This window comes from Mastacembelus armatus, chromosome 12, assembly GCF_900324485.2.
Source record: "Mastacembelus armatus chromosome 12, fMasArm1.2, whole genome shotgun sequence".
Lineage (NCBI taxonomy): Eukaryota > Metazoa > Chordata > Actinopteri > Synbranchiformes > Mastacembelidae > Mastacembelus > Mastacembelus armatus.
Window position 1 is genome coordinate 4,938,002 of NC_046644.1, and position 12,035 is coordinate 4,950,036.

Below are 12,035 nucleotides of genomic sequence, written 5' to 3' on the forward strand. Positions count from 1 at the left end.
CACTGAACTCCCACTTCAGCTGTCTATTGGCTCCGTAAGCTTGTCAGAGCGACGGCTTCCCACTCAGATGAAAACGGCCACATTAGCGCTTCACATTAAGAGCTCATGAATAGATTTACATCTCTGGGATCATTAACTGGAGGATTCTGTCTGCTGGCTTTCACACCACTGTCTTCTATATAGTCTTCTGCAGATGTCATCAGCATCAGTTTTAACACGTCATCCTTCTTCGTCTTCTTCATTTATCACAATATCATCATCATCATCACCTTACAAGCCTTGTCATTTAAATGATCCCCTTCTTTAGTGCATCTTCATCATATTATTGTTATCCTCAACCATCCTCTCCATCATCAGCAGCAGCAGCATTGCCATCATCCTTTTCACAGTGTATTTATCATGTTCAGCATCACGTTATCATCATCCTCATCATTGCCAACATCACTATCATAAAAATCACTGGCCATCATAATTGTTCTCATTCTCACGATCATCCACACATTATTAAATTCTCATTGTTGTTGGCATCATCACCAGGATCACTGTGATAATCATCACTACCATGCCTGTCATCACCCTCATCATCATCTATCTCAAAATCATCCCCTTCATTGTTGCAGCGGCATCAATCATATCAGGGCTCCTCATCAGAATTGTCACCATCACTAACACCTCATTATCATTAGCATAATCGCCACCATCATCAGTATCACTAACATCATAATTATCATCATCATAGATGCCATCCTCACAGTCATCAGACACACCCTCACCATTGTCACCATGCTTCTCATCACCATCATTGTGACAGTGTCATCCTCATCATCCAGCTTAGGGGATTCTCACTCTCATCAAATTGTCATGATCATTCTAAACCTCATCATCTTCATCCAACCATCAGTAGCGTCACCATTTTAACTGCTGTATGCATATAGCTTTGTATTTTTACATATTAACAAATACAACATTTTAGTGCAAATATGGAATGAAGGAACAATTCCAATTGCAGTGATGAACGTAAAGTCTGCCTGTTTTTTTCCTAGTTACATTTGTCCAGGTGATTGAACCAGAAGCACTATATGCTTATAATGGAAAAGCAGCCAGTTGTTTAATGTCCTCTATGGAAAAAAATGTATACAAAGTGCTCTGTGCTTAGGATCCTTCACAAAATCTTAATTTAGCCTAATTTAAACAACCTCAAAAGATATTTAGGATGATAAACTAATTAACGATATGAGAATGAAAACAATTATTTCTATAATTGTCTTTTTTTAAGAAACAGTATAGCTCCTGAATCCTGTTCTAACTGTTTGTTTGGTCACATCACCTTCCTCCTGAACTACAATTGGGTCTCTGATAGCAGATCTTTTAATATTATTTGCTTCTTCAATATCAGAGGCTGTGAGGGTGCCAGGCAAGGATATTGAGTGAGCTAAGAGTTTCTCCCTTTCAGCTTGGCCCAGCATCAGAACTTATTAGACAGATAAATGAGAGCTGGACTTGCATTGGAGCGGCCTCTTTCTGTGTCATTTATTTGTCCAGTGAATACTGGCTCAATCAGATAGCACCCAGCCTTTCAGAGTGGCCACCATCTCTCTACATCTGTTGACCTGTGCTGGCACAGCCAGAACTAACGTGGGCTGCTTTGGTGGCACTGAAACAGCAGTTTTCCTTTCACAATGAAACTGCTTTTGTTCAATTTGTTGTGTTTTTTTAACCCAGATAAAGCTCAGATCTAAAGGTCAGACTGTATACATGTGGTCCTGCTACTCTGTTCAGTGTTTTGTGTCCTGCTTTATCAAAATAAAGAAACCTTGCAAAGTGTTTTTTATTTGTGCCTTTAGTTTTTGACTTTATTCTTACTTTATTAGTTTGTATGAAATGTGATAAATGCTTAATTAGACTTTTTATCCTGCGTAGATGGATGAGGTGCAATAATATTTAAAGGAAGAATTAGAGTTTTTCTGAAAGACTTGAAGTATCTCTTCCGTGTGTAAGCTATTATTTTGAGTTTGTTCCTAAAAAAAAAGACATCCTTGAGCAGTTTCCTGTAACCATGGCAATAGGAAGTGCTCTCCAATCACAGTTTTGTATTGTGTGTTGGGGAAGTGCACTGTTTCCTGCTGTTTTCTCCGGCTTCCTCCCACTGGTGTGTTCTCAGGACTCTGTCCTGCCCTGTCCTGGAAAGCGACCTAGTTGTTAATAAGAGTTCTTGTTGTGTTTAGTTGTGCATTTCTTCTCTTATGAATTTACCTACAAGAACACCATCAAATCTGAGTGTGTAAGTTGAGCATGTTTGTAAATTATTCAGCCAAATCTTCGTTTAGTTGGAGCTGTAATATGATGGACTTTTCTTCATGAGAGGCTTTCTTTGTTAGCTTTATATTTTATTTACTACTAATAAGGTTTAGTTTTTATTAACACGTGAATATCTGCCTGGTTCAGTGTTTTCACTTACAGAAAACACTACAGTTAAATTTAAAAGACCTGAGACTGATTGTCTGCATAAATTGGTTCATAAAGTCATAATGATTTAGAGGTACTCTTGAACACTAGTAGTCTTATGGAGCAAGGAGGTTTGAGTGCTTACACTTATTTAAGGGCAGTACAATACACAGTGCTGCCAGTGGATTCATGGCGTACCACAGACAGTTCAATAAACAACTTTAATGTTTAGGTGCACTCTCACTGCTCTCATAGTGTTGTTTATGGCTACAGCACACAGCTTTTTCAGCTCTAAAATCCACTGCACTTAGCATGTGTGTATCCTTGATGTCGAACATATTACATTTTAGTGGAAACACTACATGTAAATGTAACATTTTTTGTTTGCAGGAAAACTAAGTTTTAAAACATAAAAATTCCTAATATTAACCTCTCTTCTGTGACACTGAAGTGTAACTGAACATTAGGCTGAAAAACAGTGTTCCCCTGTTATCTGACCACACTTATCAATGATGCTGGTTATGCTCTGTAACTACAGTGATGTCACAGGCTCAGCGTCCTGACACACCCTGCAATACACTGTGACATCACTGCTACGAGGTGAGAAGCTCACTCATTGGAGGCCAATAAAAACAGGATTTTCAGTTGGGTTTTTTTTTTTACACTATTTTAACACTTTTAGATTAGACTTTTAGATTCACTTATAGATTCAAAAAGATACAAAATATATGATTGAAAACAACACAAGCATAAAGTTTGTATATATGTTATAAGCTTAGTTTGGAAACATGTAATGACTGAGAGCTGTTTATGTTACAGAACATCAGACCCTTGAACGTCACCTCCTCAGTGACACCTGCTCACACTGCTCACTTTTCTGAGTCTATTCAACATGAGGAACTAGTTTTCAGTCAGTACATCTCTCCTTCCCGCTGAATCAAATCTGGCCACAATGCAGTTTGGTCATCAAGTCACCAGCAGCGGCTCTCTCCAGATCCTTCCCCAGCCTGTACACCCAATCCTGCGCAGCACCATCCTGGTCCAGGCCATTATCAATCCCAAGCGTGGGATGGAGGGACCCATTCAGCAACAAACACCAGAGCCACCTAAGACCTGCAGTTCATCTGGATCTGGTGGAAAAGCATGCTGGAACTTGGATGTGAAGGTGGCTGTGCTCCTGCTGGCTTTGGCTGGAGCTGTGATCCTGCTGTTGCTGTACAGACTCTTACAGCTGAGACACAGGTATGTAGTTGTAGAATAGTATGTGTTGTAAAAACCAATTTAATGTACATGCCCAAGATAAAGTCTAGCTAATGATATTTTTTGATGAACTGGCATTTTGATGTCAGTAGCTGCCATCTTTTTTTTTGACTCAATTTCTTTGACTTCATACTTAGTACTGTAGTACTCAGACAGATAGAGGCTTTGTCTCACACTGAAACACTACTGACTGTAAAAATGACACAAAATGACATATTTTCTTAAACAAACTGGTTTGGCCAGAAAACATTTTGTTGGTAGATATTGCATTAATTTTCCATCAGTAAAGCATGTACATTTCTAGGTAGACTATTTTATGGGCTGCACAATATACCCTTTCAGCATCATTATGTGATGTCACTGCAATATGCACATGCACAATAGTCACATTGCAGGATGTGCAATGTCAGGCAGGAATATTATGGCTTGAAACAAATTTCACATAAGTACACAAACGCAGATGCTTCGAGCTGTGCGTGATTGCATTGCTTTCATTTCCTGTGTTTTTCAGTGCATCACCTGAAAATACCACATGACGAGAGAGCAAGAATGAAACAACCAGAGAAAGCTGACCCCTTATCTGTTTGGGTTAATTTCCACTCAAAACACCCATGGAAGTGTTCTTCACTTTAAATGGCTATTGCCCCCTGTGGATAGAGCTTGGTCACTTGTACCGGTCCCTAGAAGCACACGTTGACTATGTTCACTAGTGATACATGTTGGGCCTGCTCTTTGTCATGTGTGTCTGGGTGTGAATTGTTTCAGGCTGTAATATACCTACCTGACATTGCACGTCCTGCAGTGTGACTATTGTGCGCACCACGACGAGATCATGTATCATGCAGCCCTAGGTTTGATGAATAATGTCCATTGAAAATCATTAGATCAGTATAATATATAGTTTTTCAGTTTGCCATCTAGTCTGAAAACTTTAAACTGTTTTTGTTAACTTCACTGCTTCTGTAGTTAACTGCTTTGGCAGAGCCTGACTAGACAAGAAGCTTGGGTAAACACATATAGATGTGGCTGAATTTGCTGTTCCCCTTTATGAAGATTGGGCCTTTAGGCTGGTTGAACTTTCAACAGAGCCAATCTAATAATTTCCTTTTGCCACCAAACTTTATGCTTAGCTAGATTAATGTAAAAACATTTGACTCAAAATGTTGCAATTTCCTGTTTTTTGTTTGGTTTTTTTGCACAAATTGGTCATGGAATGTAATCTGATCTTCGATAAAGTTACAAATATAGGAATAAACAATATTTCTAAGCTGAAAAAAACACCAACTAAACTAAACTAAAGTAAACTAAACTGTCACTAAACATCAGCTAGAGTCAACCTTGCAACCTTGGAGTCAAATCAATGAAACAAGAATAGAGGTGTGGTTTGGTACAATCTTGGCTTATAAACACACTCATTGAGTGTCAGTGCGCTATTCACAAGCAGCATCAGCTCATGTCTCACAAAAATACCTCAGAGTTGTTGATTTGCATGTAGATGGAAGGGGCTACGGATTAAGATATTTACTCTCCATAGAAGTGAGAAAAAGATATCTCAGATATTGATAATTGTGACTTTGGTGAAGATCCGATCACGTTTAATAACCAATTCATAGAAACTGAAATTCACAGGAAACCAGAAAACTCCAAATAGCACCATTACTGTTGTTTATTCTCGATGACACTTTTACCTGGTTAAGTAAAGAAAAATAGTGGTCTGTTGTGTTCTTCAGGCTGAGGTTGGCTAGGGCGAGGCACGCTCTGGAGTATCACAGCTTCTACCACACTGCCACCTACACACTCAAAAACACTGCTCCACTTCAGGACCTGCCGGCCAAGAATGGGACTGATGCAGCTCTGCTATTCCAAAATGTGACCACAGTGACGCCCATTTCCACAACCCCACTGCCACCACCACCATCACCAGTGCCTTCTCTGCCCCCAGTGCCACTCCCCTCACCTCCTGTCCTGCCTCCACTACCTGTTCACCCTTCCCCGTCTCTCCCCCCTTCACACTCTCTTCCTCCAACACCTCCTGTCTTGGCTCTCCCACTGCCATTGCCTGTGATCCACACCACCCCCCCCAGCCCTCACCTGTCATGGGGAGCTTGCTCAGATGTAGATGTGTACTCTCGGATCAGCTCTTTCAGGCAGTCCAGGCTCTCAAGCGTCTCCACCCACTCCAAGGTCATCCTGTTTGAACATTCTTCCCTCTGACCTCTGATAAGAATGACTGGAAGCATCAACCGTACATTACATTACGATTAGCAAAGACAGAATGTGTTCTTATGATAATAAACATGCAGGGATAATTAGAGTATATATACTGTATGCATTGTATATAATATGTACCTGAAAGCATTTAAACAATTTGATTTGATGAAATAAAGTTAAAGTCAATTAAAGTGAATGATTAGTCAATGCAGCATAACCTTCATAGTTGATGTTCATATACACTTATTTGCAGATTAAATGAGATTTAGAAATGCTAGTAGAATGATTTTATTGGCACTGAGCACAGAGCTGGACTAGCTGATCATTTAAACTGATTATGGAATTGCATGGTGCGCAGGAATCTGGTACAACTTTCAGAGTGAACTGTTGTTTTTTTCCTGCAAACGACTCAAAATGACACAGTAACAAGCTTATTTTGTAAAGAAGTCCTTACCATGTGTAATACATATGTATACCAAGCAAATTAAGATGGTGTTTTTGTGGTGTAGTTATTGCAGCTGAGCTCATTGTTCTCTGAGATGGGAGGCACTTCCTGCTAGTGTTCTATAGAAGGGTTTCTCTGTGGTTCATGTTATTCTCTGCTGTTATTTCCTCTGAGCCTCCTTCTCTATGGTAGTCTAATTTTGCATTTCATTTACTTAGCCTGAATTCTGAAAACACTTTATTCAAGCAGTAATATAAATTTTAGACAAAGAAATTCAGTATTCATATTTAGCTCTATAACAAATTCAAAAGAACAATTAAGAAACAAAGAAACTGAATAAATGTAGCTGCAATTTTGGAAATATTGTCACATTACTGACCAAACTGGGGAGCACTGTTGCCTCATAGCATGAAGGGGGGCTGGGGCCTTTCTGTGTGGAGTCTGCATGTTCTCCCTGTGCTTGTGTGGGTTTTCTCCAGGTACTCTGGTTTCCTCCCACAGTCCAAAAACATGTATGTCAGGTTGATTGGTGACTCTAAATTGCCCATAGGAGTGAGTGTGAGTGTGTGAGGTTGTTTGTCTCTATGTGACCCTGTGATGGACTGGGGACCTGTCCAGGGTGGACCCCTGCCTTTCACCCACAGAGAGCTGGGATAGGCTCCAGCAGGTCCCTGGGACCTGAAATAGGAATAAGTTGGTATAGATGATGGATGGATGGATAGTGACCAAACTGAGAATTTACAAATGAGCACATTCCGTAAAGAAGCCTTGTTGACTCACAGGTAACATCTGTCTGTTGTTTATATGGTAACCTTACTGTCCACCTTGGCCTTAACGAGCTGTAAAGATGAATTTTCTTTCAATATTTAACCACATTTTCCCAAAAGGACTCTCATTTAAAATTTATTAGTTTGTAAATTCATGAGGGAAGCTGTTTTAGTTGATGGCAGTTTGTTGTTTCTGCTTTCCAGGGTGAAACCAGAGACCTTGCGTGACATGCCTCTTTAGTCTTTTCTGTAGCTAAGTCTGCTAGTGAGGCCACTGTCTCCATACTAAAAGCCTATTAATTCAATCTGTGCGTGTACTGCTGCATTGTTTCTTAATTGGTTGTAAGCTCAGCAGGAAAGGCATTTGTAACAATATACTGTGGCAGCAATTAAATAAAATGAAGGAATGTCATGCAAGGATGAATATGAATGTGTTAGTCTTCTGGATTATGTTCATATTAATTGACAGTTTTCATCTCAAAATGGTTTTCATCCATTTTCAGAATATGCATGAAGCCATTCTCATAAAAAACAAAATATTTTTGTTTTATTAATCAGGTTCGTGTTACATTTTTAATTGGTGTTTCACAACTAACACAATTTTAGTTACGTTATAGTCTTATTTAAATTAAATATTCTATGGTTTATCCCTGTAGTTTGTGGGGAAAAAAGGTAACAAGTTTATATATTGCAGCCCACAACAACAACAAGAGAACAAAGAAGCTACATCACCATATAAATGAATGGGCACGCACCAAAAAGCACCAACAAAAATTGAACACTAATAAGAAAAGTTGCTATTTACTACACTATTACTTCAGTTTGTGTTGAATTCAATTGTAATTTTCTTTTTCCCACTTTCCTCTCTACAACTTAGTTGGGCGCATATGGAGAGTATAGAGATTAGAATTTAAAGTGGACAATACAAAACTTAATACAACACCAGACATATTTTTTCCTCTTCCTTTATGAAACAGTTACAGAGTGCTTTTAGCTGAAATTTGAAGGAAAATTGTTTAAAAGCTAAAATGTAAAATGAAAAAAAAAAGGTAAAAAATGTCCTGCAAAAAAAAGTAAGTTGTCAGTCAAAGGGCAAAAGGCTTGAGAATTTGTTTTGACGTTGTGGTGAAGGATGAGGCACAGGACCCAAATAAATACAGGACAATGTTCTTTATTTAACCTGGATCCACCAGGTATCGGGCACGGCGGAGCACACGGAGTACACAAACACACGCAAACATACAAACAGCCACTCGGTGTACAAAAACTACACAAAAAATGCTCAGTCACTCGGCATAAACATAAAACTCTCTCCTTCAGTAACATAGGCAGTCATGTCAATACTCCGACAAAGAACAAAAGAACAGGTACATATACACTAGGAACAAAAGACTAATTAAACACAGGTGAACACAATCCAGATAACTAAACATAAAGCTCCCTGGTACGACACAGGTGACAAAGGAAACTAGAAACCAAACTAATAGAATAGCCACATTACCCAGAACAAAATATTCGGTCCCCAAACAAAACAGTCTTAAGCCTAAAATAAGCCTTTAAGCTAAAAGGGGCCATTTTTGTTCCAAGTGTGTGAAATAATGTTTAGCAGCTGCAGAAAATAATTATATTCGTCATTGCCTGTAGGTGGCACAAGTGTAAACATGGCAGAGGCCATCATGGTTTTATCAGGAGGTGGGGACATCAGCATGTGTAAATCTGCGGGTGCAAATGTTGCCTGGCACTACCTGTGCCCGCTTTCAGGTGCTTTGACTTAATTACCCTGTGCGTCCTCATTCCAAATAGGTTTGTGTGGAACAAACATGATGGATAATTGAGAGTCTGGACCATAAATCTGACCCCAACACCTAGTAAAATGAAGTAATTCCATCTGTCCTCTTATCATTTTCTAATTTCTGCACAGTGGTTCACAGTGTGGTCACCTTTATGACACCAAAATATTGTAACCCCTCTACATGGCAAATTTTGAAATGAAGCAAGTGGATATTTGACAAAATAGATTAGATGATAATATGAAAAACAAACTATTCCAAAATTCAGTACTCAGGAACAAAACTTCTCAAAGTCAAGTCATATACTCTGTGAACCATACGAACCATCTCTCCTCATGACTTAAATTGTACCAAATCAATGTTTAATTCTGCTGACCCCTGAGGCAAAAGAAAACCTATTCAACAGCTCAAGTGGTTGTGTTTGTTAACAATAAATACAATTTTAATGTTAACTTTCCCATTTTTACAGTTTTACATTTTTTGGTGAATTTTATAAATGCATTAGCCACCAATTACTGCATTAAAAACAGATCTCCCAAGGCAAGAAATGGAAGTATTGAAAGAAATAAAGATTATTTAAGATTATTCACACGATTACATATTAATGTGAACTGGAAAAAGGAGCATCAGGACATGTTTATCTGCGTTCTTATTCAAATCAGCATAAATATTCGAGTCACAGAGTTAATAATCCTGTTATCTTGATAAAACAAGCAAGATAATTTATTATGTCAGTGTATTTTATTTTGAAATGTACCTCATTTGCACATTGCATCTTCCAAATGATAAAATGTCATGTTAAAGTGTCTCCACTCATGTAAACACTCCAGTGGAACTGCACACATTAACTGCTGATCATTGGCAAAGCCATTAGCGATGCTGTGTGTGCAGGCTCTGTAGTTCAGATATCATCTCACAGACACTGAGTCTGTGCACAGGGAGGATGTTCATCTCATGCAAATGTGGACATGTGTAGGAGCGGTTTAATGGTTGCACTCCTAAAGACACTATAATAATTTCAAGAAGCAGATATATCTTGTATTACTCAACATTAGTGTGAAACTATTTGTAAGCTGGGAGTTAAAAAGTGTTCTATTATGAGCCTGGTTCTGCTGGACGTTTCTTCCATTAAAGGGAGTTTTTCCTCTCCACTGTTGACTTGTGCTTGTTTATAAGGGATTTGTTGGGTTTTTTTGTTTTTGTAAAGTGCCTTGAGATGATTGTATTGTAATTGTAAAAAAGAGATTGTAGTTATTTTAAGGATACTGAAACAACAGTGAATTTTCCATTATGAATAAAAGTTTATAATCACCTAGGAGGCAGCTTTATACGTCACGAACAGTTTTCCTTCTCTCATATTTGCTATGACTACTAGAGGCTGATTAATCATAATGCGTATTGATGCCTTCTGGTCTACTGGTTTTAGTAGATTGCATTTCCTAAAGCATAATTATAGGTGATGTGTGACCAGTTCTCTACCAGTGATGCTGGTGCACATCACCCCAGGAAGCTTTGTTGTAGATTTGTTATGTGACAACAACATCTAGGATCTTGTATTTTTTGTTCACTTTGAAAAATCCCCTGACTTACATAACTGTATATTCCAGGTCTACTTCTTTCACGACAGCAACATGTGAGGTATCACGACCCTACACTTGAGATTAGGTTTTTTTTTAATGTAAGCTGTATGGGTGAGACCAAGTCAACCAACAGTATTTTTACTGCTTTTTTGTGTGTTTTTATATCGAGACATGATATTCTGCCAGCTGTAGCTTTAGCTGCTACAGGCTGTATTGTAATAAATCTCACATATTCTGATAACAGAATACCTAAGGACCTGTTATAATCAAGTTACATTTCCAATATAGCACTACAGTGATTTTGATTAAGGTAAAATATGAACTGTTTGAACTTTTTAATACTTCTGGAAAAATCTGTAGGGCTCCACAGAGCTAATTTATATTCACAAAAATCCCAAATCCATTTTTGTGTGGGGAATTAGAGTGGGGGCAGGGGAGCATTACAGGATTTCTGGAAAATGTATAGAAAACTTTGAGTTCCTTCCAGCAGCAGGTAATTACTCATTTACATACAGAATATTTTTAGCTATATACAGCAAAAAATCTCTGAAAATGGTGGACTCAAAAAAAAAATCTGAATCAACTTAAAAACAAACTCCTGCATTTAGCTATTTAGAAAATAGCAATTTGAATAGCAATACACAATGATCTATAGTGGATCAGTCATATCCCTCCCCAGGGATTAAATTAATAGGAAGTTATTTTTCTATGTGTGAATTCATGTCTACTACCATATCATGGTGCTACAATTACAATGAAATACATCCAAGTTACTTTAAAATTATACTGACTTCTAATATCAAACAATATTTATTGCACCCACTTTATGAAATACCATAACAAATAAGATAATGATGTGTAGTGTCATCTATCCTTAGCAGATATTTAAAACCATACACCACCATAAAAACACATGCAATCACAAGAAACTCAGGGAAAACAGAAATATATACACATAAAGGCACACTGGACTGAAATAAAAAAAGAAAGAAAGAACGGTCAGTGGGCTCATTAGAATGTTTTGTGTACTTTGGACCATAAATATCAACTGGTAAATTCAAGTGCTTTATGTCTTAAGGCAAAATGAGATGCATAAGAAGGCTAAAAATCATATATTATCTTATTTAATTCACTGATATCTTCATCCATTCACTGAGTGAATGCAGCCTGGCCAACACATTCAGACCAATTGATTAAGGTGCTCTGTTAACTTTTATCAACTTCTGCTCAGGTTACATGAAGAAGATCACCTGCTGGAAGTGTCCAACAGTGAGCTCCCATCTGAGGTCTCACTTCAAATAGCTGAGAAGGCAGAAAGTAACAGTACTGACACCTGTGATGGTGATAATGCGAAAAATTGAGGCTTTTGTTAGAATCTGGTTATTTCTGAATTTATAGGTTGAAAATTTATTATTTACATGTTGAATTGTATGTTTATCTGTAGACAATTTAGACATTTTATTGCCTGTTCAGCTGAACTGCCTTGTACTTTCAAGGAAATCACAGGAAACCCTGGACTCCAACAGAGTTACTATAT

General features: G+C 38.0%; 1 protein-coding gene across 3 annotated transcripts; it reads left to right on the plus strand.

The window, feature by feature from the left end:
- Window positions 1-2,143: 2,143 nt before the first annotated feature.
- LOC113124158 (inverted formin-2-like) lies at window positions 2,144-6,404 on the plus strand. 3 transcript variants are annotated; one of them, XM_026296633.1, is made up of 4 exons: window positions 2,158-2,277; window positions 2,984-3,045; window positions 3,265-3,687; window positions 5,436-6,404. In XM_026296633.1, exons 3-4 carry the CDS (start codon window positions 3,398-3,400, stop codon window positions 5,917-5,919), a joined length of 774 nt encoding a protein of 257 aa, XP_026152418.1. In that variant the 5' UTR covers window positions 2,158-2,277; window positions 2,984-3,045; window positions 3,265-3,397; the 3' UTR covers window positions 5,920-6,404. The 3 variants fall into 3 exon arrangements, with proteins under 3 accessions (XP_026152416.1, XP_026152418.1, XP_026152417.1); XM_026296632.1 differs by having other exon boundaries at window positions 2,180-2,281; XM_026296631.1 differs by lacking the exon at window positions 2,984-3,045 and having other exon boundaries at window positions 2,144-2,281.
- Window positions 6,405-12,035: the final 5,631 nt, after the last annotated feature.

Excerpts from the sequence above, each read along its gene's own strand:
- LOC113124158 (XM_026296631.1), top strand. The coding sequence starts at position 3,398 with ATGCAGTTTGGTCATCAAGTCACCAGCAGCGGCTCTCTCCAGATCCTT. Across the intron at positions 3,688-5,435 it reads CTCTTACAGCTGAGACACAG|GCTGAGGTTGGCTAGGGCGA; the intron begins GTATGTAGTTGT and ends TGTGTTCTTCAG.